Here is a 25,963-nt window from a genome sequence, read left to right as displayed (position 1 = left end):
CTAAATTCAAATTCTTAGCCCATAATCTGAGCCTTAATTTTTCTCAAGTTTAAATGCCAACTTCAGTTCACAAATCCTTAAATCAAATTCAGATATTCTCTACAAATTTGTTATCCTTGAACCAAATTATTCTCTCTTTCCCAGGCTAAAGAGCCCATATTTGTTATCCTTGGAACAAAGCAACACGGTGGCAATGCGCCATCTAGTCTCATCCGATACAAATATGGAGAAAGCAAAAAAAAAGAAAAAAAAAAGAAAAGAAACGAAACGAAAAGAAGAAAGTAAGCCTGGAGTGAATTTTATTCATCATTTCCTGTGTATTACACTATACAGTAGTGCTTCAAGATACATGCACATATATGGACTGCATTCTGGTATTCGCATATCACATCTCGTGTATTTCTTGTGTTTCTGTCGCTAACCTTGTAGTTCCTGCTTCACATCTCTGCCACGAGTTTGGACTGGGCAAGCGCAAGATCGAATGAGGAGAAAGAGTGAGGAGCAAGCGTGACTTGCATCTGCTCTGCTGCATTGGAAAGCTGGCTTTTGACAGGAACAACCTGCATTGGTTATCATGAGCAAAGCTTTGGCTTCAGATGACCAAAACCACAAACTCTACTAGACATTGATATGTGCATTACATCCAGTAAGAAATCAGAAATGTTTGCTTACCTTATTCGGGTTACTAAAAGAGTTCTCATCCATCACATTGCTGGATGTGATAACAGTGGCAGTTGATCCCAGTGCGTTAACACGGGCCTGAAGCCCAGTTGCAGAGATCGTGAGGCTCACTGGATCAGACCCAAAGTTTATAATCTGCACAGGAGATTTCAAGATCAATCCATGAGGTACGCAATTCTCCTACAGATGTAGAGTAGGTTTATAACAAAATTTCTTGCCTTTACTCTTAAGAAGCTATTTTCAGAATCCTGCCAAGTAATTGCAGATGCTGCCAGAGAACCAGAGTAGCTGGAAGTGATTGTAATTGGATGAAACATAGCACCGCTAGATTCACGGAAAAGAGTCTGCATCCAGTAACTAGGAGTTCCATATTGTTGCCAGGAGTTAAATACAATGGCGTCTGGGTTCCACCTGATTGTTTGATTGAAGCATTATTACAGTACTTGTTAAATAAACAAAAACACAAATAAAGAAACCATGGAGCCATCAAAACTAACGTTTGATCATTGTTGTTCACGAACAGTGGTGCATAACTTGCCATCTGAACAACATCACTGCAAAGAACCAACAAGAAGTTACAGTAAATATCTCATTGCATTTGTTAGTAGATCTTAATAAAGCCCTACGCAGGAAAGCTCAAATGTGATCTGTCACACGACCCGGAAAGAAAAGATTGTTTCAAGGAAAGATAACCTATTCTTCTCCAGTCCAGTAAGGAAAGCAGCTTCTGCCAATGAAGCAAGTAGACTTCCTCTACCTGCATCACTTCTCCAAACAGCATATTCACTGACAAAAGCCTGCAACCAAAACATATATGAAGAAATATATTTAATGGCCAATAGGGATGAGAAGAGATAAATAGGCAGCACATCTGTAAAGATAGAAGTGAATAAGCAAGAGAAGCAATGAGATTCCAAAATTATCCAAAACATGGAAAAAATCATCACACGTGACATAGATGAACTGTGGATGTTACTGAATTGTTGTTAAAACATAGATGGCCAAGGTCATCCTACGAATATACCAAGAGAAGTCCTGGATTATTAATGTAAAATATAAATGAAAGATGGGAGATTCACAGTGCTGTTTTACAAGCATCTCCATAAATGAAAAGGTTCACACAGCAATGAAAGTCCAGGTATACAACATACCTTGGGCCCATTACGAGATGATCTATCAAATGCACTCTTCATCGAAAACAAAGTCTTAGAATCAGTATAGACCTAGAGAAAAAGGAATTATTAGAATTTAATAAATGGGAAAAACCTTGACATTGGTGACAGAATGAGAAGTACTGCATAACAGAACTCCAGAGGATGAGTAGTTTACATGGAAGTCATATAAATCAGCAGGATGGTCAAGTGGTCTTGATGAAGCATCACAATTTGAAATCATTTGAATGTCCGGATAGGCCTCCCTTATAGCATTATAAAACTTGAGGTAATTACCTGTATAACGGATAAGAGAACATCATGCATATACCTAAAAGGAGAACTCAACAGTTGCTCTCCACACAGTTCAAGTAAAACTTGTGCAGTACCATTGGGGATTATGATCAAACATAAAAAAATTGCATCCCAATTTTTTTAAAAAATAATGAAAATAACCACATTTTAGTAGTTTTTGCTTCCAGGACTTGTTTTTATGTATTACTAATCCTACTTTATTTGCAACGATAAAAAATAACAACATATATTACTGTGAGTATAAAGGAGGAAAAAGAACATATGACATAAAAAAAATAATATTATATACTAATTGAAATAGTGTAAGAAACAAATGTCACCTTGTAAGGTTTTTCTATGGAGATTTTATGTGACTAAATTAATGAACGACTTCTCAGGAAACAGAAACAGCATCATAAAGAAGTTGTGGACTATATTTCCCTCTGGTTCATGTAGAGATTTATTTTATTGAGCTAATATTATTTGAAATACACGTCCAATCACAAAATCAAAGCCCAGTATTGAAAGTGGATAGAAAGTGAGTTGAGTGACTAAATCCATAAAATATATTTTACATAATTAGCATGGTTCATGTGCATATCCTTTTCCTCGATCATACACCTTCTTAATTATCCAGACAAGCCTCTTCAACTTATGCAGTTATATGGTCAAGTGGACAAAATATGAAATTGGATGAGGAATATACCGCGGTAAAATTTTTTCCCACAATCTTCATTTCCAATTGCAACGTATTTGACAGGGAATGGTTCAGGGTGCCCCATTGCAGCTCTAACAGAACCCCATGTCGAATCTGCACTCCCCCTTGCAAATTCTAGACTGTCCAATACGTCCTGTAGAGAGACAGGAGACGTTCCCAAAACAAAAGTGGTGTTATGATAACTACCATAGTCTCAATTAAGGAAAAGATATTTGGTATTTTCTTGGATAGGTACGTTACCGTCTCAATTCAGGAAAAGTAGATCAGAATGCAAATTCAGGTTAAACATCATCACTGCTTGTGAACTTTGTGAAAAAATTTTTAAAGAACTCTCTGAACTAATAGTGTAAAAGAACAAGCCCACCCATCCTTTATTTTACACAGAAAATCAGCTCTATTTCAATCGTGAGAAAACAAGGCAAGAGTTTTAGCATCAGTCAATGAGACTCATCATATGCAGTTGCATTCTTAGGATCTGCACAACGAAGATCCTTAATATTTAGATATACAAAGATAAAAGATGGAACACTACTACGATGGTAGTGAAGATAGTATCAATTTTCTCACATTCCATATCCATAGTAATGCCCAGTCATAGCTAGGATGTTGCAGGTAAATTTTAAAGTGAAAACAATTTAGCGAATCAAGGTGCATCTGACTTAACAAAAAATAAACCAGGGAGTTCAGAACATACTTTTACAAAAGGAGCAATTGCAGCAGTATCAACTTCATCATTATGGCTGATTCCTGATATATAAAAGAGTTTAGTAGCAATTAAGGAGGTCAGCTGTGGCGATAAAGATATAAAAAATATGGCAATTATTACCATTGTTAAACACCCAGATTGGGGCAGCGCCCAGGTCCTCAGAAAGCTTTGATGTAGAGTTCAAATTTTTCATTAGAAAAAAAAATAGAATTCAAAGGCAATATATGATTAGGGAGTGATAAGAAAATGAAGGGCGGAAATAATGTCAACTAAACTGGTACCTGGAGAAACTCATAATATCCAAGGCCATCATCAGTCCAGTAATGCCAAACATCCCCAAAGTGTCCAGGCCTCTCTTCCCATGGACCAATAGATTCCCTCCACCTGAATGCGTTTCTTAACCATTCACCCTCCACGAAGCAACCTCCTACAATTGTTTGAATGGAAATCAAGTCAATTATCCCAGACACGTCTGACATATATGTGCAGATATCAAGAACTTGATTTTCAATTGGAAAATATAGCTCATACCAGGGAATCTCAAGAATCGTGGTTTTAAGTCCAACATCATAGATATTAGTTCTGTGCGAAAACCATGTCCCTGAATGTGTAAAAGAAATGTTGGAAGCAGTAGAAAAAGCCCATGAAGATTTAAGTGGTAACATACACTATATAGAGATAGCATGAAAAAGTCCATGATATCGTTTTCCTTTTCCAGTAACGAAGTTTGATAACAAAATATAATGTACCTTGTAAGTGTCTGCAGGCATGAGAGAGACTTGATCAAACCATACAACTCCCTTCTTGGTAGTTGTTATTTGAAGCCTTGAGGTTCTATTTGTTCCTTTAGCAACCAACTTCTGCTCCAGTTTTGTCCAATTCGATGCACCAGAAACCCTGCAACAATATAATTCTTTCAACTAATGGGAATGGGCAGACATCCTTGTTCTCCTGTCCCAGTATTGAGAGCAAAGGCACTGACGGTATGGTACTTGAAGCCAGATTTTGCGACCCATCAGAACTTGTCAAGGAAACTGTCAACTCCACAGTTTCTGGTGATTTAACATACATCACTAAATTGTAGGTCTTTCCATCTTCTATGTTCTGCAGGTTGATATGACAATTAAGGGCGATCAAAGCATTGGAAAGGAAGCATTGCAAAAGTTAGGAAAGCAAATGTTTACCATATTTTGCCCAACACAAGTGCACGAAAGAAATATCGCTACATGAAAATTTGAAACAGAACGTGTGGAGGTCCATGATTTACTAGGTAATTTCATGAGAAAATACAGCAAAATGGTAGCAGTACTATGAGGAAAACAAACTAAAGAACAACAATACATAAACCCATACCATGCCCCAGAATCCTGGGTTATAAATGCCAACACCACCAGCTGGGCAATTGTCACAGAGAACCTCCATCCTTAGAGCAACAGTATTCCGACTGAAACATGACGTTCGATCAGTCGCCACAAATATGGAAGAGTCATCTCCAATTATGGACCATGGATCAATGTTTGATGGGGTATGAGGGCCTCCAGCTTCAAAACCTGTGCATAAAACTCATAAGCTGGTTATACTAAGCCCTACATGTCAATATAGCTTCCATGAAAGGGCATATTATTTTGCATCCCATCCAGTTTATGCTCCTAATCAAAGTTTTGTGTTCCAAGTTTACAGAATTACAGTTATGCTAAAAAAAATTAAACTCTTCTTTTAAGTTCATGGGAAAAACATAATTTAGTTAATAAGATAGTAGGGAGAATTTTCGAGTAAAGACAATAACAAAAGGATTTCCTACTGTGCTGGTGGTGCGAGGCGCACAAATCAGTTCATAAGACGGATCGGAAGACCTTCGACGCCGGGGTTATCCTGGTAACGTGGTTAGTTTGGAAGGAACGAAATGCGCGCGTTTGATGGAAAAACCACATCGGCGGTACACCTCTGTGCTACCATCGCTGATGAGTGGGAAACATGGAAGGCCGCCGGCCTGTTGAGCGCGATCGATGCTGGCTAAATCGCTGAGACGATTCACTGTAGCCTAAGTTTGTCTGTAGGCTAAATCGCTGAGACGATTCACTGTAGCCTAAGCTACCCCTGGCTTAGGGTGTACTTGTAAAACTTTCTTTTCTTCTTAATATACAACTCTGCCGGTTTTTGCCAGCCCAGCAAAAAAAAATAACAAAAGGATTTTTTTAAAGCCATGTGTTCGTGTTCCATCGGATTGCAGAATAAGTTATTCATGTTCATCCAGAAGCAAATTATGTTTTATCTGGACGATGGAACAAAATAAGTGCATATCTTGCATTAAAGAATAATTGAAGTACCTCTGTTACTAACAAGTTCAGCCCATATTCCACCAGCTCCTGCATGGTTGATTTCCTACAATATTAGCCAAGAAATTGCCATCAGGACATAGTGGAACATGTAGTCTACCTGACTTATTCTAGACATGCTAACAAAGTGCCAGAGGAAAGGACAAAGTGATATAATGCAATTGTGCAAAACAAAATTACTATATGTATCTTACGGTTTACCTCAAAAAATATTCCAAATAGCGTGTCGGGGATCTGTCGAGCATGTTGCGGTGAGGCATCAACCTTGAGGACCGCAGTCTGGGTCGTGTGTAAGTGTAACTCTGAAGCTATACACTTGCAGCCGAGGCAGAACAAAAGCAAGAAGAAGAAGAAGATGGCACTCAGGAAGGGTTCTCTGGAACCCATACTTGGAGCTGTAAACACTAGTGCAGGTCGTGTGTCTGTTGAACAAATAAGGCCAGAAGATGATACAGTATGCATGAGAAGTCAACTAAGAAAGATAGGCATCGGACAAGCAGATGCTATTACTAGATGGCATCAAAACAGCGATACCATTAGAAGAAACGAAAGGCCAAACATAGAGAAGACAGTGATATGTCCAAAACCATGTCTACAATATAACAACACTTGCATCATTTGCTCAACTACAATTTTTAGAAAATCATAAAAGCGTTGACACCAGACAACAAAATGAAACAGTCAACTTGTTAAGGATTAGGAGAGCGGAAGAGGCTAAACAACACAAAGACCAATCAATTCCCTTGTATCAGTCATTTCGTCGAACAGGTCGTCCGCATAACCAAAGAAGACAAGCAGGAATAGCAGTAAACGATTTTCGTCAAAATTTCTCACCATAATAAAGCGCACCATCCAAGACGTCAGGAATCAGGAAGAAAGAAGTGCGGCCGAGGGAGGCGAGCGCCAAGCAAGCTGCCGCGAGGATTAGGAGCAGGACGGACAGAGCGCGAGGCTTTGGTGTTAAGTAGAGGAGAGGAGGAGAGAGAGACAGTGGCTTTGAAGGGAAGTGTACCTCGACCTCGTGGGGAGGCACGCAACGCAAGCAGAGGAGGTCGCGCGGCCGCCTGATGGTGATCGGACGCCGGAGACGGGCGGCGGCACGGGTAGCAGTTGCTTGCTGCGGCGGGGTTCGGCGCGGCGGTTGGGTGCGCGGGGCCCACCGACAGACACGAGGGATTGATTATCCGTAGCTACAGTACTGTATTTAATTATCGAATGGAATGGATCATCTGTCTATGGCTCTCAGACATCTCCGTGGCCCACACTGCCTGGCTCTATCTAATCTACTCCCTCTCTTTTTCATGTAAGTGCAACCATCCGTTACCACGCCTAACTTGATCATCTATTTTATTTGAAAAATTTTTATAATTAATGTTTTAGTTATTATGAGATGATAAAATATAAATAGTATTTTACTCGTGATTTATGTTTTTAAAATTCTTTTAAAAATTTTTAAATAAGACGAATCGTCAAAGTTGGACACATAAAACTATAGCTACACTTAAAATAGGATGTAGAGAGTACATGATTGGTGTCCAAAAGAAAACAAAAATATCTCAACAGAGCAGAGCCTGGATTCAAATACGATATATGTCATGGTTCTTATTGAGCTGGCTGTATTTAACCATAATTGGCCAAAGATTAAAAAAAATGAAACTTTCTAACCAAATTTATCTGACTTTCATCGGTCAATAACGTTAACGACTAGAGTTATCAATGGAAACGGTAGGGAGCGATTTCAGCTATCGATCACATACGAAATCATACACAGAGCACACCAATACAAAAGAGGATCGGTTCTTCATGGTTCCTTGCTATCACAAGGGATGAGGCAGTTGCGCCTCCGTCAAAGTTTGTATTAGTACTTCCTCGCAAAAACAAAGTTTGTATTAGTACTACCAAAGTATGAGATAATGCACATAGCCTCTAATCAATTGATCATTTCAACAAGACTAAAATTACAAGTAGCTCCTAGGATTTGGTGAGCAGTGTGGCAGTGAAGATTGTCATGTTCATTCTACATAGTACTAGGTAACAGCGCATGTTCTTGCATACAGAAAGAAGGAAAAAAAAGGTACAACACTGTTATATTTAGACATTTTATTAAGTTCATTGTACCCCCTCAACTATTGTGCTTGTATAAAATACCCATTTAACTTCAAGATGAAGTACAAATATTGCTGTTATTAATAGGATAGTTCGGTAATTTACCATACCTTCATGTTTTGTCTTTTAAAAAAAATGCTAGAATGATGAGTAATATGAAACAGAGTAGTGTGTTTTGTTTTACAATTCCGTGGGGCTGTACCTAATAATCTGAGTCCCCGATACGAATCATAAATTGGTATTTAGAAAAATGCCAAGAAACAAAAGAATAAATTGATGGTGGTACTCTAACTAAGTCGGAAGAATTTTTTTTTAAAAGAAATAGATTTTAGAAAAAAGAATTGTGGTGTGATGTAGTGATTTATTTATTTTTTTTTGTTATGTGGAAAAATGGAATTTGTAATGCCTGAAACATATGTTCGTATCGTTTTCACCTCTTTAAGGTGGCCATAATTAGTAGTACTACTTACCAAAGCTGAAGAAACAAACTCATTCTAGTCATTAATAAAAAAAGTAAGAGTACTTTTTTTTTCAAAAAAGAAAAAAAGAGAGTGAAAGATCTTTAAACATATTAAAACAAATTGGCATAAATTAAGATATGAAAAAAAATTAGGACCTCTAATTAGTCATCCACTTCGTAGGTAGTCCCTCATCGACAACGTTGCAATTCTGATCATTCATGGCTAGAATGAAATTGATTAAAGAAAAGTGGTGATTAGTTAAGAACCTAGTAAGATGTAGCCATGCAGGACAGCAAGTGAAACAAATTTCCCAGATTATGTGCCGTCAAATTGAGGAACTATATTGACCGGGCATGCATGAAAATAACGTTCATGCGTAATGATTGATGGAATATAATGGCGTTGCCTTGCTTGGGTCTAAACGTGAAGGAACATCGATCGATCATACATGCGCGATAGCGATGTGACTCATTTACCACTGATCTGATCTGATTCTGATCGACAGAAATCACTGAAATGCATGCGCATGCGTGCACTGCAACACAAACATATTGATTCATCCATGGATCGATCGACAGATATATCTAGCTTGAGTTTGAATGTTGCATATATAATAATACTAGCAGCTCATTTATGATTTCTCGAGATATATATATATATATATATATATATATATATATATATATATATATATATATCTGATGCTCTCTTGCGTGTCCGTTTGCACTCGAGATATGATTGATATCCACGAATTGAAGAAGAAGTTGCATTGCTTGCAAGATATATATGCGACAGTAATCGTCACATCTGTCCTGGAGAATATAATGCACAAGTGTTCATTCCAGTTCCACTACTCTACTCTTGATTTCTCACTCTTCTATAGATCTTTAATTTCTGGTATTATTCCCTAATAAAAATCTTTAATCTCTTCACTTTGCTTAGGTTGGCTCCGGTTGACAGTGACACGGGGAAAGGCAATTGGATGCGGTTGAGGGCCGCTTTCGCAAACGGTATTGGGCCAGAATGTAAAAAAAAGTCCATAGCCCATTTTTATCGATCTGATTTCTAAAAAAGCCCATAGCCCATTAACGAAAAGAGCCCACGGCCTCTTCTCTCCTTTCTTCCTCCTCTGCAAGCCGCCGACGAGGCAAGCACAAGTCTACCACCACTAGAGAGAGAGAAGGAGAGAGAAAATCGCAGAGGAGAGAGAAGAAGAAGAAGAAGAAGAAGAAGAGCGGAAGAGGAGAAGGAGGAGCCATGGATGCTTCAGCGCTCAGCAACCCGCGGCTGCAGGCCATGCTAGAGGTAATAATAAACCCATAATGTATTAGGGAGATTTAGAGATGAGCCGCACACTCGAGTACCCGACCTATGGAACCCTAACACGGAGATTAATTAGCAGCCCCCTTCTTTTGATCCCATCAGCCCATCTGTTTGTTGCTACGCTCGCGATTAATTTTTTGTCCTTTTTAGATCTACTCGAAGATTCGTGAAAAAGGCTGAGCTTTGGGCGAAATTTTGCTGATTTGTGCCAAGTTTTTTCCCTGTTCCTTCCAACCATTAGCTTATTATGTATGCATTTTATTTATTTTGTTCAGTTGTTTTAGCAATATTCTTCAGTCTGCAGGAATTCCTAGGCATCACGACGGGTTTTTCTAGCTAAGAGTAAGGTTGTGCCCTAATTTTGGGGTTTAACAGATGTCCTGGGAGTTGCAGTTCAGGTGGAGATCGGTATTCGAATCCTAGTTGTGTTCCTTAGGTATCTAGTATCATAGCAATTTTATTTTAAAGTATATCAAGTGCTCAGAGCAATTGCGGTATCTTATATCCAAGGATTGTTTGGCCTCAAATCTCATAGCCGGTTCTGTTGTTGATAGGGTCCCAAATCCATAGCATAACTGGAGTTAATCCAGCTTGTGGTTGTGGCTTTTGATCAATTCCTTGCGGAGAACTAGGGTATGTTCTTGGGCCTCCTTGTGGTTGTGACTATCACCCAAGTACCCAGTAACCCTGACTGTGAACCAAACTAATTTGGATAGAGTCTAGTTTTAGGCACCATCAGAATGGTCCTGGTGGTTCATGAAGTCTTTCCTAAAAAATACCCATAGCTTGAAAAGTTTCTAACGCTTCAACTGAGGTGATATTCTGTCATTCCCAATTGCTTTTGTGGTGCTCTGTATTTAAGGATTATGGCTGTTCACTCATTACTAATAGAAGTTACAATTCTCTCTCATGATATCCAACAAATTATTTATTTTCATGCAGTAGTTTCTTAAATTGCAGTAGTCCCAAATCCCAAGTGTGCTAGCCGCTAATGCATATAGCGCAGTGAGGTGTTTTATTAAATTTGATTTGCTACCAGCTTTGTTATGTTAGAAAATGATAGTGCTGGGTATTCTGACATGTTGCAAGGAACCAAAGATGTTTTCCCGGTGACATACCGATATACTCCTATGTGAAAGGAAATACTAACATAGAAAGGTCATCAGTCTGCAAATTAAACGACTTAAGGAAAAAAGGGAATTGCCTTTTTACATCTAGTATGCTGCTAGGACCTTTTTGTCCTGGGTTTCTGATATGTAATGAGAATGGCAGAAGTTGCTTGCTTCCCTTTATGCACAAGAAATTATTTTGTGTACTCTGTTCTTTGGACAATGGATAATTAAGCCATGTGTTCATTTTCAAGATCCCCTATTCAATTGCAGAACCGCGGTGCTTGTTACTCACAGAAATGTTACTGACATTTTTGTTTTTCTTTCCCTCTTCAGGAGGAGAAGAGGAAGGCAATGGCAAACGAGTTCGTGGCGAAGCTGACTGATGTTTGCTGGGACAAATGCATCACTGGGAGCATTGGAAGCAGCTTCAGCAACAGCGAAGCCTCGTGTCTGTCCAACTGCGCAAAACGCTTTCTCGAACTGAAGATGCTCACCATGCAACGAGTTAGCAGCCCTAGGTGAAAATTCGCATAGGTCTTTCCTGCGTCGAGAATGTAGAATCTACTATAGTTGATGCTAGAAACTATACCTAAGGGGCATCACCTGCTTTTTGCTACATTTTGTCAGTTTTGGTGTTTTTCCTGCTATACGTTCTCAGTGAAAAGATTGCAAGTTTTGCTCTTGCAAGGAGATTAAAAACGCTACTGTACTTTGACTACTTTTGACCTGAAAAGAATCAGAGACAAGCTCATAGGCTGGAGCAGCAAATGTGTTAATGAAGTGTCTGTGTCCTTGGAGAAAATAAGGTGGTGCTTTTTTAGATAATGAAAGTGAAATGAGTTTATCAGAAATTGAACACTTCCAGTGTCCTGCCATGAATGACTGTAACTACACCGCTGTTCCTTTTTTTTTACAGTAGATGAAGTACACCGCTGTTCTAAATTTATGTTTAAGTAATCACCATTAAGTATCTCACTCAGTATATTCCAGCCAATTCCAGAGGCGCGCATCTCGAGATTATCCGACGGTAGATGGTGTAAAGCCAGTGCTTAGTGGCACACTGACACGATTGCCTGTGTCCACATACATGTATACATTTGACGGTTTGGTCTAGGGGTCTCCGATAGTGGAACTGCTGTCCTGTGCCCCTTCACACTCCCCAGCAAGGCGACATCCTCAAGGTACACCACTCCTCATCTGATGCTTCTTGATCAGCTTTCTCTCCATTGTTTTTTTTTTCCTAGAATTCTAACTAATTTTCTGCAAGTCCTAGTTCCTGATCATCTTTTTGATTGTAGCAAGTTCGTGTGATTGTTAGTGTTATTGTCTGTGTGTACTGCAAATGGTTGCCTGGAGTTTAACTATGGGTTTGTTGAACAAATGGACGCACTGTATTTGGGTTCCCCAGATGAGCGCCTGGAAGTTGCAATGCATTTTGTTTCCATCTTCGTCATTCTAGTGCCTGCATTTGTTTTGGTTAATTTGTAAGGGGGGAACAAGTAGAACTTTGAAATGTTAATGCTTATGTGAGCCAAATCGATTCCGGACAGAACATCCATGATTCATATGCCACAGAGACTTCGCATTGACACATTTTTATCTTTAAGTGAGCCATCAGTGCTCAGCCGACCGATCAATGGCCAAAATATGCAGATTGTTCTGTTTCTGATTGTTCAAAAGTTGATGCAGCTTTCTGATTTTGCAGATCTATTTTCTTTTTATTCAATTTCTTTGCTCTACGTTGTATTTGCACTGAACGATGTTTTCTTTATATTTATCTCGCGTACTTATTCTTAACATATCAAGTTCTGAGACATCATTCATCTGCTGATACATACAAGTATCATGCTCAGACTATTTATTGAATTCTGCTTTTGCTGCTGCCAGAATTTCTCCAAGAGTTCACCATGGAGAACTCTGAAGATGAAGCAGAGAATGGCAAACTACCCTTGGAATTGGAGCCATTGCGCTCATTAGCGCCAAAGTTTCCTACTATTTTGGGATATGATGTGGAAACTCAATCAACCAATCCATTGTTAGTTTATGCCACACCATTCATACCTTGCTCCTCATCACAACAGCCTCAAGAAGCCCCAGCTTCATTTTCTCTGCCCTTACCAAAGTCACCAGTTCCTATAAAAGCTACACCAATCTCAGCGGCATTTCCAACACCGCAACATGAAGATGAATCATCAGATCAAGATTACAAGCCCTTTTGCAGGCAGAAAAAACCAACGCTGCCAAAGAGAGCCAAGAGGCCCCAGCAAGCTGAGAAATCCAATGATGCCAACATCAAGCGCAGATCAATAAGGAGGAGCCTGGACAACGAGTTCAACTTGTGTTTATCCTCATCAGACAACCCAAAGGAATCGGTGGAAGGAATCCTGATGATGTTTGATTCCCTTCGGTGCCGTGTACTGCAGTTGGATGAAAAGGAGGATGCAAGCAGGCGGGCTGACCTGAAAGCTGGCACCCTCATGATGCAGAACAACTTCAGAATCAACAATCATAAGATGATAGGGCATGTGCCTGGTGTTGAAGTCGGCGATATCTTCTTCTTTAGGATTGAAATGTGCATCATTGGTTTGCATGCACCAGCCATGGGTGGCATTGATTACATCTCTTCTAAGAACAAAGATGAGACTCTGGCTGTCTGCATCATTTCATCTGGAGGCTATGAGAATGACGATGATGACACTGACATTTTGGTCTACACAGGACAGGGAGGCAATAGTCGTCACAAGGAGAAGCATGATCAGAAGCTTGAGAGAGGTAACCTTGCTCTCATGAACAGCAAGATCAAGAAGAATCAGATCAGGGTTGTGCGCAGCGCACAAGACCCCTTTTGTAACTCAGGCAAAATATATATTTATGATGGGCTTTATCGTATCGAAGACACTTGGACAGACACGGCAAAGAACGGATTTAATGTTTTCAAGTACAAGCTGAGAAGGGACCCAGGACAGCCTGATGGAATTTCACTTTGGAAGATGACTGAGAAGTGGAAAGCAAATCCTGCCACAAGAGAAAAGGCTATATTGTTGGATTTATCATCAAAGGTTGAACACCTACCTGTGTGCCTTGTTAATGATGTTGATGATGAAAAAGGGCCAAGTCACTTCAATTATGTTGCTGGAGTGAAGTATTTGAGACCTCTTAGGAAGACAAAACCATTACAATGTTGCAAATGTCCTAGTGTTTGCTTGCCTGGTGACCCTAATTGTTCGTGTGCGCAACAGAATGGTGGTGATCTTCCTTACAGCGCAACGGGATTGCTGGCAAAGCACACTCCAATGGTTTATGAGTGCTCCTCGAACTGTCAGTGTTCTCATAATTGTCGAAACAGGATCACACAGAAGGGTATAAAACTGAACTTTGAGGTTTTCTGGACTGGAGACCGTGGCTGGGGCCTGCGGTCTTGGGATCCTATCCGTGCTGGCACATTCATTTGTGAGTACGCCGGTGAAGTCATTGATGAAACTAAGATGGACATAGATGTTGAGGAAGACAAATATACCTTTTGCGCTTCATGTCCCGGCGATAAGGCTTTAAGCTGGAATTTGGGAGCAGAATTACTTGAAGAAAAAAGTACGGCTGTGACAACCAAGAACTTTAAGAAGCTACCAATCATCATAAGAGCAAACAATGAAGGGAATGTGGCTCGTTTTCTGAACCATAGCTGTTCTCCTAATCTCCTTTGGCAAGCTGTACAGTATGACCATGGCGATGACAGCTACCCCCATATCATGTTTTTTGCAATGGAACATATCCCTCCCATGACTGAACTGACTTATGATTATGGTACAAGAGGTGCTCCCCCTGGCTTTGAGGGAAAACCCTTCAAAGCTTGCAAACTCAAATCATGCCTCTGTGGCTCTAAGCATTGTCGAGGTTTGTTCTGATAAAAGATATGGAGGCTGGTGTACTAAAGCAGGTAAAACTTGTTTAACAATCGTTCCAATTTATAATTTTTAAAACAAAAACTGCTTCTTCATGGGAAATGCATTCTTCCAACCTATTTATGCAACTGAATAATCTCTTTTAGAAGTAGCTGATTCATCACTCCATTCATGTAAGTCAAGAACTCTCAAAACAACTCTATGTGGTTACAGTCGCCTGAGGCACCTACGTGGTGATTTTCATGCTTTGGTACATAAGCATATATTTTCAACTTAAGCTTAGGATGCCATATATTTATTCAAGAATGTATACGATATTGACAAACTGAACAATTAGATCTGAAACTAAGGCAACTCTATTTCTCTTGTGACTGCCTAATGCTTCCATCCTACATTTGCAGGATATTAAGCTACTCTATGAATGGTAGCATAAAGTGATAAAGGGGCTCTCTGTATTTGTGGTGGTGGGTTAGTGGAAATGTAGCAAGGACTGCTGCTTTGTGTGGCATGAGATGAGACCCTCACATTTTGTGCTGTACATTGCCGATGTCGTAGGCCTGTAGCCACCAATGCAATTACTATATCTTTTGCTAGTTGCTGTGGTAGAATTAAAGCTCTGTTAACTTAGTGGATGAGATCATATGGATGTGAAGCTGTAGCACTAAACCCTGTTAACTCTCTGAATGAGATCATCTGCATTACTGCAAATGGTTGTGCTGCTAAGATGCTATATAGGTCGTATAGGAAATATTTGACTTCATGTGCATATGGTTTTGCAGCTTATGCTGCTGCTTGATGATATGAAGATTTTTTTTTTTTGAAAAAAAATATATCATGTGGATGTGGTTATGCTGTTGGTATGGAGGAAATATTTGAAAAAGAAAAGGTTATGCTGTTAAAGTTGCTCGATGATATGGAGGGTTATTTTTTTTAAAAAAAAAGATCATGTGCATGTGGTTATGCTGTTGTTATTGAGAAATATTTGAATTTTTTAAAATAAAAGAAAGATCATGTGCATGTGCATGTGCATGTGTTTATGTTATTGTTATGGAGAAATATTTTTTGCATGTAAGTATGCTGTTGTTATTGAGAAATATTCGAATTTTTGAAAAAAAAAATCATGTGCATGTGGTAATCAAGTGTTTATGTTATTGTTATGGAGAATTTTTGAAAAAAAAAATCATGTGCATGTGGTTATCAAGTTTTTATGTTATTGTTATGGAGAAATATTTTTTGCATGTAATTATGCTGTTTTTATTAAGAAAAATATTCAAATTGTTGAAAAAAATGGTCATTGTTATGGAGAAATATTTTTTGCATGTAATTATGCTGTTGTTATTAAGAAAAATATTCAAATTGTTGAAAAAAATGGAAAAAAATATTTTTTGCATGTAATTATGCTGTTGTTATTAAGAAAAATATTCAAATTGTTGAAAAAAAATGGTTATTGTTATGGAGAAGTATTTTTTGCATGTAATTATGCTGTTGTTATTAAGAAAAATATTCAAATTGTTGAAAAAAAAATGGAAAAAAACATGTTTGTGTCTGAGCCCAGGTTCGAACTGGGGACCTTTAGTGTGTGAGACTAACGTGATAACCAACTACACCACCCAGACTTGCTGCATTAGCTGCCTGTGCTTGCCTATTTAACCAGTTCACGTTTATTTGACAAAATCGTTCGCTTTCGGAAAAGGTACGAATTACCCCTAAACTATCGCGGTCGTCCGAATTACCTCCTCGAACCACAAAACCAGACATATTAAACCTCAAACTATTGAAACCAGACAAATTACCCCCCTCACTCAATCTGAACCGGTATGAATCCTTCGTGGCATACACGTGGCGCTGAGGTTGAAATCCAATCAGTATTTTCTTTTTTAAAAATGGTGGGGCCCACCTGTAAGACCTCATCTTCCCATCTTCCCCTCTCTCTCTCTCTCATCATCATCGTCACGACGCACGAGCACAAGTGGAGCGGCGGGCGGCACACGGCGGCGTGCGTGCGAGGGCAGGCGGTCGGCCGCAATCCCTCGCGGCGGCCCGCGACGGTGGGCCAGCGGGGACAGGGGACGGGCGGTCGGCGCGCACGACGGCGCACGGCGGCGGGCCTGCGGGGGCGGGGGGCGGGCGGTCGACGCACACTCTCTACAGTCGGTTGCCACTGCTGTAGGCGAGGCGGAGGTGGAGAAGGGCCGGGAGGGAGTGGATGGTCGGAGTTGGAGGAGATGGTGCGGCGGCGTCGCCATTGGGGGTGGGATGAGAGGGAGATTGGACGGGGCCAGCTCCCACCTATGGGCAAGGAGGAGGTTGAAGACGAGCGGCGGGGCGAGCGGCGGCGGGCGCGACTCCGGTCGGCAGTGAGCCCACCGCGCGCCGACGACGAAGAGGAGGAGCCCGCGGTGGCGGTGGCGGCCCACCGCCCGTTCCCGCGCGCTGCCGCCCACCGCGCGCCCACGACGTGGAGGAGGAGCCCGCCGCCCACCGCGCGCCCGGTCTGCCTCCGCCTCCGTCGCCAGCCGCCGCCGTCCTTCACCCCCCGCGCGCTACCGTCCTCACCTCGCCAACCGCCCACGCCGACCGCGCTCGCCTCCTCCCCGCGGACGGAGCTTGGGACGGCGGGATGGCGGCCGCTCGCTCCCCCTTCTCTTTCGCCATCGGACGCATGCTCCGCCTCCGCCTCCGCCTCCGTCATCGACCGTTCGAGCGAGCTCCGCTAGGGCGCCTCCGCCGCCGGCCGCCAGGTCCGCCTTCTCCTCCGCCACCGGCCGCCAGGTCCGCCGCCTCCGCCACCAGCCGCCCGGGCGCCTTGCCTCCGCCGCCGGCCGCCTAGTCCGCCTCCGCGTCCACCCATCACCGCTGGTGGCACGGCCCCTAGCTCTGCGTCCGCCCGCCGCCGCGCTCACCTGGCCGCCGCCGCCGCCACGCCTCGCCTCGCCTCCTCCGCCCGCCGCTTGCATAGTTCACAGTGAGAGGAGAGAGAGAGGGGAAGAGAGAGAAATGTTGAGAGTGAGAGAAGAGAGAAAGGAATAGTGTAATAGGAGTATGGCAGGTGGGTCCCACATTTTTTTAATAAATAAAATGCTGACTGGACTGCCATGCGTACATCACGTAGACTAAAACCACCGCGGATTGGGTCGAGGGGGGTAATTCGCCCGGTTTGCATAGTTGATGGTGAAGAATGTCCGGTTTTGTGGTTCGGGAGGTAATTCGGACGACCGTCATAGTTCCGGGGGGGGGAGGGGGGGTAATTCATACTTTTTCCTTCCTTTTCATACGAACTATCTAGAGGAAGAATAGACCACATATGCCCCGAAATAATTCTTTTTCATATGAACTATCTAGCCACATATGCACGAATTGCGCAAGTTATAACAAACTACAACTGTTTGAATTCTGACAACTGATATTGAACTACGACCGTCATAGTTCGGAATTTCATTTCAGTTCTTTGACCACTTGCCATGTAACACTTGATCCGTCATCAATAAAATGATTGTTAAAAAAAAAAAACTGATATTGAACCATGCGAACTACAACCGAATGAATTGTAGCCCTGTTTAGATTCCAACTTTTTTCTTCAAACTTTCAACTTTTCTGTCACATCGTTCTAATTTCTTCAAACTTCTAATTTTAGCGTGGAACTAAACACAGCCTGTGATCTCGAGCAAATGTGTGAGACCAGTACAGCACATCCCATTAGCACAGAATTATGAGAGAAATCTACAGCACATTACACTGTATAATGTACAATATACAACACAACGAGTATTTACCAGAAATCTCCACAAGAACACACCCCGTCTCTGAAGTGATGGAACCGGGTACGGTCCCTCATGACAATCTCTCTACCATACACCCGAGATACAAGCTTTGCGCTCTCATGGCAATCGGCACACACCCGGAGATTCTTGATGATCCTAATGGGAGCTCCTGGATTGGAAGCGATCAGAGCAAAGGCAATGGCGAGCCTCTCGCTGTGGTAGGACAGTGTATCCGCCTTGTCCTCCTCCTCGACATCAAACAACGCAGACGAGGTGCTCGACCGGCGTCCGCACTCGATTAACCTGGTTTCTATCTCCTCAACCATGGTGTATATCTCCTTTGAGGCAGGGTGTGTCTTGTCACCCACCAAGAACTCATGGAGAACTCCATTGATGTCTACAAGGCTTGATCCAGGGTTCTTGTCAATGCCCATGGACTTCATCTCCTTCCTCGCCTTCTTGGCGTCCTCCCATCGGTTCGTTCTCGCATAGAAGTTTGAAATCAGGACATGGTTTCCACTGTCATCCGGTTCAAGTCGCATCAATTCTGCGATCATCTTCTCGCCGAGCTCCAGCTTGCCATGAATGCCACAGGCCCGGATCAGAGACCTGTATATCGCGGCATTTGGCACGATGAGCATTTCGTGGATCAGCTTCTCGGCATTGTTAAGTCGACCAGCCCGGCTCAGCATGTCAATCATGCATCCGTAATGCTCAATCCTTGGCTCAGTCCCGAATTCGATCTCCATTCTGTCGAAGTAGTCCAGACCTTCATCCACCAATCCAGCATGGGCACAAGCACACATCACGGATAGCACAGTGACGCCATCCACCGGCACGCCCGCACCGTGCATTCTGTCGAACAGGGAGAGGGCAGCACGGCCATGGCCATGGACTGCCAAGCCATGGAGCATCGCATTGTAGCAGCGCGTGTCCCTGTCCGAAGCGGCTGCAAAGACCTGCTCGGCCAGGTCCAGCCTCCCGCACCCGGCATACATCTCCACAAGCGCCGTGGCCACGATGCAGTTGACGGCGAGCCGGCGCTTCACGGCATAGGTGTGCGCCCACACCCCGTGGCTGACAGCGCCAAGCTCGCCGCACGCGCCGATGACGGCGACGAGCGTGATCTCGTTGGGTTCAATGGCTAAGGATAGCATCCGCACAAACAGCTCGAGGATTGCATCCGCCGCAGAGGTGGCGCAGGCCACGTCCCTGGCACGAAGACGCGCGTAGGCGGAGAGCAGCGCGTTCCAGGCCGGCAGGTCGGGGTGCGCGATCCGGTCGAACACCCGGCGGCATGAGGCGATCCTGCCGCAGCGCGCGAAGACGCCGAGCAGCGCGGCACCGAGGACGCGGTCGCAGGAGGCAGCATGGGCGCCGAGGAATTTGACCGAATGGGTGGCGAGCGCGAGGGCGAGGGCCGGAGGCGCGGCCCGGAACAGCGGCGGGTAGGTGAAGGCGTTGGGGCGGAGGAGCGGCGGCGAGGAGGAGAGGAAGAGGAGGGCGTAGAGGGAGAGCGCGGAGGGGAGGCAGCGGGAGGAGGAGGAGGCGAGGAGGAGGGAGTTGGCGAGGAAGGTGGTGGGCGGGAGCGGGGAGGAGAGGAGGAGGCGGAGGCGGTGGGAGACGGGGAGGAGAGGGGAGGCGAGGCGGAGGAGGAGGGAGAAGTTGGGGGAGTGGCGCGCGAGGCCGGCGGTGAGGACGAGAGCGTGGAGCTGCGCGAAGAGGCGCGCCGGGAGCGGGAGCGCGTCGCGGCGGCGGAGAGCGGGCAGCGGGTCGGCGGCGCGGCGGGCGAGTGCTGCCTCCGCGGCTGCGGTTGCTGGGCCCATGTGCACCTGGGCTGCTACGGGGAGAGAAGCATTCGTCATGGAATAAGCCTATTTTGCCTCCCTCATCTCTAACCCTTTGTTGAATCGTCTCCCTTAATCGTAAAGCCGGGTATAACATCTCCCTTATCTTTGAAAACCGGTGCAAATAAACTCCTTCAATGGTTTTGCAAGCGGTTTTATCCTACGTGGCTCTTATGGGACCCACATATCAGTGAGAGCAAAATGAAAAAAAAAACATCTCATCCTTTTTTTCCTCACCTCTCCCGTTCTCTATTTGCCGGCGGAGTAGTGGTCGGCGAGCTCCTTTGTCTACGCGCGCCACGGCAGGCGGCTCCTTCTCTCACGCGCAGCCGGTTGGTGTTCTCTTCTCCGCACACGCCGTAGCCGCCCAGGTCCTCTCCGCGTGCGCGATCGGCTACGGCGTGGGCGCGATAACGTCGTGAAACAAGTCGGCCCTCTCATGCTTCTACCTCTTCCTCCTCCGGTTCTTCTTCTTGAAATAGACTCTATGCACAAATAGACTCCACCCTGTCGTCCCCACAGCACCAGCAACCCATCACATTGGAGCTCCTCCCCGCACGGAATGATGCCGTGGAGATGAGCCAAGGAGCAGAGAAGGATGTTGCAGCGGCGACCGCGTCCTTCCACCCATCGGTCCCTTCCCTGCCATGTGCTCACGCGGTTTCGCGTCCTCCTCCTCGGAAACTACTTGTTCTGTGTCGCGCCCCTCCTCCCCCCTCCTGCTGTTGCGGCGGGCGCCCCTCTCCGCTGCAGTAGTCGAGCTTCTTCTCCACCGACAAGAGAGAGAGAACAGGAAAGAGAGAGTGGTGAGAAAAAAAATAAAAGGTTGAGATTAGGATGACTGACATGTGGGGTTGTTTATTTTTTTTATTTTTTCACCGATATGTGGGGCCCACAAGTGCCACGTAGGATAAAACCGCTTCTGAAACCACCAAAAGAGTCGATTTGCACTGGTTTTCAAAGATGAGGGAGTCATTGTACCCGGTTTTGCTATTGAGGGAGGCGATTTGACCAGGGGCAAGAGATGAGGGATGAAAAATATACTTATTCCCATTCGTCATAGTTCACTTTTGATTGGACCAGTCTTTGGGCCGTAAATTAAGCCCAGTTGCCGGTTGAGTTGAAGCGAATGATGGGCTAAAAAGCCGAAATGGTACTGTATATCTTTTGTATGGACTTGGATGAGTGCAAGTAATTAAGCCAGCTAGTTGCCGATAATTAATCAATCTCAAGAATATAATTATACTGCTTGACTATACTGCCTCCTCTCCTGTTTCGTGTTTACTATGCATGTTACAATTCTGGGTCCTGATGGTAATAGGACCTGTTCCTGTTGGATACTTGGATTCCATCACTCCGTAGATAACATCAATCTGGTAATTCGGTTCCTGCAACAAGCACAAAGGTTAAGGAAATTCCAGCAGCCCAGTGAAGGTGCAGTCATAAATTCAAGTTGAGTCACTATAAGACCTCCTTACCGACTAGGATATCCAGTTCATGACTAGTCACTGTTGAAACTGGGAATGTAACCCAACAATTCCAGAGTCACTGTTCAAACAGGGAATGTAACCCAACAATTCCAGCAAGACACAACAAACTCAAAATAAATGGCACTAAGGATCTCATCAGACATACGCATCACCAACACAAGTAGACAATGACCTTTCAATACCAGAGTGGCAAAATTAAGTTGCAAGAAGCCAATAAAAAGTACTCCCTCCGTTTCACAATGCAAGTCATTTTAGTATTTTTCACTTTCATACTGATGTTAATGAATCTAGACATATATATCTATTTAGATTTATTAACATCAATATGAATGTGAGAAATGCTAGAATGGCTTACATTGTGAAACAAAGGAAGTAACCATCTTGCGATGTTGAAATAAACAACGAGCATAATGAACTGTTCAGTCTCAGACTTCCACAAACCAGGAAAAAACAGTCTCAGGCATTTAAATTTTCCACGTACAGTACTGAAATGATACCCTCGATGTTAAAGATGAACATGTGGAGGTACAGAAATACTGATCAGAGTGAATGCTGCCCTTTGCAACAACAGATCATTGACCATTCACTACAAAATTAAGTTCCATCGCTAAAATTGCAGTATTCAATGAATAGACGCCCAAAAGTGTGAAATAGCCTCACAGTACAGAAAGTATGCTCTACAACCCCCTGAAGAAATGTGGTTCATGTCTACTTTCATTATCTAGAATTTGGAACACTTCGTGTGGAACGAGACTTTCTTGGAGAACATGTGGAGTAATGTTCAGCATGCGGCCACTACATTGAAATTTCTCCAGCAAATTACCCTTCATGTCGTAGTGAAATTGCCAATAAGATCCATCAACCAAGACATCACCCTCTTGGGAAACAATATGAAGATACCAAACATCATCTTCTACTAAACGGCGAATCTCTATCACTGGCAATTCAATTCGATACTTGTGGACCCATACCATATGCTTATAATCTTGCAGAAGCCAAAGATCCACCTTTGATGATCCAATATGGCTGTTTGACATGGCAAGGCTACCCTCAATCTCGAGTAATGAGGACACATTGTGCATCTTGAAAGGTACATGCAACCACCGAAACGCCTCATCCAGTGTATCGAACACCACTATCTTGTTTTGTCGACCTGACTGTGGCAACCAGTGCAGGTTTCCATGAAACAGGAAAGGCTTGTTGAATTCAGTATCCTCTGTCCCTTTTGTCAACCACTTTCTCAGGGATTCTGATGATGAATGTGGCCAAATGCGCCTCGCCTTCCTGGAGCCAACAGTGGTGATGTAGAATGTACGTCCCAAACCAAATTCTCGATAGTACAATACTCGGTATTCGGAAGGATGTCCATGTGCATAGAGCCCCACGACCTTGTCATGTTGAAGCGCCGGGGGGGAGACCCAAAGCCATTGACGTGTAGTGGGGTTGCAGAGATGCAAATAGTTGTTGTAGGACATGAGCAGGAGACCATCGCAAGAAGCGTGGACGGTGAATGGGCTGTCTTCGAGTGAGCAGTCGTAATCTTGGCCGGTGAACCGGGCCAGAGACTGGAACTGGTGTGTGCGGAAGTCAACGGCTTCAACACGGTAGTCCAGGATATCCAGGTCATCGTGGCGACTGCCCACGTCGCGGATGAAGGTGAGGAGGCGCTGTGGAGGCTGGCGGCGGTGGTGGGTGAGGAGGAAGGCGCGGTCGGAGGTGACGTCCCGCCAGGCCTTGCAGACGGCACGGCACTGGAGGATGGATTTTGGCGGCAGCAGGAGCAGAATCTCCGACATAATTTCTTCAGGGAGGCTGGCAATGGTGAGAGGCCTGCGACGCTGCTGTTCGGGCAGCCTCACCGTCTCCGCCATTGCCATTGATCCCCCAGCTGACAATTTGGACTAGGACCCTAGTACTGCTGCATCCTTGGCTCCTTGCCGCTCTGAAACTGAAATGCCCAAAAATTTTCCATGGAAAGAGAACACATTAGGATTCCAGACCGTCAAGAACTCTAAAGAAAATACAGCTCAAGATGGGTGCTTGGATCTCACATGAATCAATCATCTCGTTTTGTGATCCGCTATTCATCCTCCCTCCGAATCGTCAGAGCAAGTGACTGATCATAACTGATAAACAAACAAGCAATTAGGACTGGATCTGATCAGGGAAAACCAAAGCCTGGACTGAGGCTCCAACTCCATTCCACCAGCAAAAGTATTTAACACCAAGAATCACACTGAAATGAAAAGGAAGATTAAAACAATAATCTAAAATACGAAGAAGCAAACTAAACTGAATCATGTCTGTCCCTCAGAATGCCTATTCTCAACAGTGCACATGGAATTATCGATCGATCGGTTCCTTCAACCTCACAGCATATTGCAGTGGAGGGAGCACCAACTGAACTGAATCAAGTGCTCAGATTACTAAACTGCTCATCACTGGGACAGAACACATGAAAATCTTCGCTAATCAATCAATCAGACATATACAGAGACAGAAATACAGGGGCAAACTAAAATACAGGTAGGTAGCAATGGACAGCAAGGGATTGGTACTTACTACTCCATGGCCTTGAGCTCGAGCCAGGCGGGCGACGGGCTTCCGCTTCTGCTGCTTCCAAGTGCAGGAGGAAATGGCGCTAAGAGGCCGCGCCGCCGCGCCGCAGTGGAGAGGATGAGAAGAATGGAGGCGGCGCCGGCGAGATGGGCACAGTTAGGTTAGACCTAAACTAGCACCTAAACAAAACATATATTATTTACTATGATTTTACTTAAAATTTATTAAATAGCTATCTCATTGTCTGAAAGATTTCGAAAGACCAAACCTTATCATCCATATGTTTCTAATTATATACTCTCTCCGTTTCCAAAATATTTGACACCATTAACTTTTTAGCAAATGTTTGACCATTCGTCTTATTCAAAAAAATTTGTGAAATATGTAAAACTATATGTGTATATAAAAGTATATTTAACAATGAATCAAATGATATGAAAAGAATAAATAATTACTTAAATTTTTTAATAAGACGAATGGTCAAACACGTTCTAAAAAGTCAATGGTGTCAAACATTTTGAAACGGAGGGAGTAGTTTTTAAAAGTCACACCAGCTACTATCCCTTATGTCATCTCCTTCTTTATTTACTTGCTTGATCTACCGCTATTTCTATTCATTCTTCTTGTAACCTTTAAAAATTAGATCTTATAGTTTTTAAAGTTTATAGTCACGTTGGGTTTCGTTTTTATAATTTCTAGATGTCTCATCAAACGTTGCCATTATACTCCACTACGGCCCGTCCACCGTCTCTTCTCTTTATTGTCATTGAGATTTAAAATTCGAACATAATTATCGTTTGGGTTCATTTTTACTTCCTACTTTTCAAGAAGTCTCGCCAAACCGTCAGCGGCTTTGCCATTGTACTCCTCTACAGCTCGCCCGCTCCCTCCCTTCTTTATTGCCATTGAGATTTTAAAATCGAACATGATTATCATTGGTTTTTTTTACTTTTTAGAAGTTCCGAACCTTTAAAAATTAGACCTTATAGTTTTTAGAGTTTATTGTCTTGTTGGGTTCCATTTTTTATAGTTTTTAGAAGTCCCGTCAAACGATATCACTATGCTCCTCTATGGCCCGTTTGCCGCCTACTCTTTATTGTCATTGTGATTCTAAAAATCGAACATAACTATCATTGAAATTCATTTTTTATTTTCTAGAAGACCCGTCAACCATCGGCGGCTCTGCAACTATACTCTATACACCCCGCTCGCTCCTTCTTTTTTTATTGTCGTTGATTATCAATGGTTTTTTTTAACTTTATAGAAGTCCCGGCAACTGCCTTGCTTGTTTGTTTGACGGCCTGCCTGTCGTCCCTCCTTTTAATTGTCATTAGGATTCTATTTGGTGTTTTATTAACAGTTTTTATATGTCGTATCAACCGCCACCACTCTACTCCTTTATAAGCATGTTACTTAATTTATCTGGTCATGTGTTTTAGACGGTCTTTTCTCTCAATAGTCGTTATTTTTATCCCAAATTTGAGTTATTTATAAATTATATTCCTAATTGAAATCTTAG

At 43.2% G+C, this 25,963-nt stretch overlaps 5 protein-coding genes and 1 non-coding gene across 6 annotated transcripts; 2 read left to right on the top strand and 4 right to left on the bottom strand.

Annotated features, from left to right (window-relative positions):
- Nucleotides 1-270: 270 nt before the first annotated feature.
- On the bottom strand, nt 271-7,056 carry LOC127756812 (alpha-L-arabinofuranosidase 1-like). Its single transcript, XM_052282189.1, has 18 exons — nt 6,899-7,056; nt 6,088-6,308; nt 5,878-5,932; nt 4,904-5,100; nt 4,533-4,654; nt 4,300-4,447; nt 4,082-4,151; nt 3,832-3,977; nt 3,671-3,716; nt 3,539-3,591; nt 2,833-2,977; nt 2,011-2,129; nt 1,833-1,904; nt 1,375-1,478; nt 1,179-1,235; nt 900-1,092; nt 673-816; nt 271-560 (listed from the first exon to the last, which is right to left on the bottom strand). Exons 2-18 carry the CDS (start codon nt 6,271-6,273, stop codon nt 438-440), a joined length of 1,980 nt encoding a protein of 659 aa, XP_052138149.1. The 5' UTR covers nt 6,274-6,308; nt 6,899-7,056; the 3' UTR covers nt 271-437.
- A 2,542-nt stretch (nt 7,057-9,598) lies between these two features.
- LOC127756549 (mitochondrial import inner membrane translocase subunit TIM8-like) lies at nt 9,599-11,668 on the top strand. The gene is made up of 2 exons (XM_052281898.1): nt 9,599-9,758; nt 11,222-11,668. Exons 1-2 carry the CDS (start codon nt 9,711-9,713, stop codon nt 11,408-11,410), a joined length of 237 nt encoding a protein of 78 aa, XP_052137858.1. The 5' UTR covers nt 9,599-9,710; the 3' UTR covers nt 11,411-11,668.
- Nucleotides 11,669-11,776: 108 nt separating this feature from the next.
- LOC127756548 (histone-lysine N-methyltransferase, H3 lysine-9 specific SUVH1-like) lies at nt 11,777-15,644 on the top strand. The gene is made up of 3 exons (XM_052281897.1): nt 11,777-12,069; nt 12,776-14,822; nt 15,189-15,644. The coding sequence occupies exon 2, from the start codon at nt 12,796-12,798 to the stop codon at nt 14,788-14,790; it is 1,995 nt and encodes a 664-aa protein (XP_052137857.1). The 5' UTR covers nt 11,777-12,069; nt 12,776-12,795; the 3' UTR covers nt 14,791-14,822; nt 15,189-15,644.
- Nucleotides 15,645-16,329: 685 nt separating this feature from the next.
- On the bottom strand, nt 16,330-16,403 carry TRNAV-CAC (transfer RNA valine (anticodon CAC)). Its single transcript has one exon. It is a non-coding gene; the product is annotated as a tRNA-Val (tRNA).
- A 1,944-nt stretch (nt 16,404-18,347) lies between these two features.
- LOC127757330 (pentatricopeptide repeat-containing protein At5g43790-like) lies at nt 18,348-20,413 on the bottom strand. The gene has a single exon (XM_052282840.1). It carries the CDS (start codon nt 20,411-20,413, stop codon nt 18,557-18,559), a length of 1,857 nt encoding a protein of 618 aa, XP_052138800.1. The 3' UTR covers nt 18,348-18,556.
- A 1,898-nt stretch (nt 20,414-22,311) lies between these two features.
- Nucleotides 22,312-24,598, bottom strand: LOC127757653 (putative F-box protein At3g49980). The gene is made up of 3 exons (XM_052283220.1): nt 24,448-24,598; nt 23,937-24,011; nt 22,312-23,833 (listed from the first exon to the last, which is right to left on the bottom strand). Exon 3 carries the CDS (start codon nt 23,760-23,762, stop codon nt 22,563-22,565), a length of 1,200 nt encoding a protein of 399 aa, XP_052139180.1. The 5' UTR covers nt 23,763-23,833; nt 23,937-24,011; nt 24,448-24,598; the 3' UTR covers nt 22,312-22,562.
- Between the last annotated feature and the right edge of the window lie 1,365 nt (nt 24,599-25,963).

The sequence above is a fragment of the Oryza glaberrima genome, chromosome 12 (genome assembly GCF_000147395.1).
Source record: "Oryza glaberrima chromosome 12, OglaRS2, whole genome shotgun sequence".
Classification (NCBI taxonomy): domain Eukaryota; kingdom Viridiplantae; phylum Streptophyta; class Magnoliopsida; order Poales; family Poaceae; genus Oryza; species Oryza glaberrima.
The sequence above is the reverse complement of the archived record's forward strand: the minus strand, read 5'-3'. Positions and strand labels throughout refer to the sequence as shown.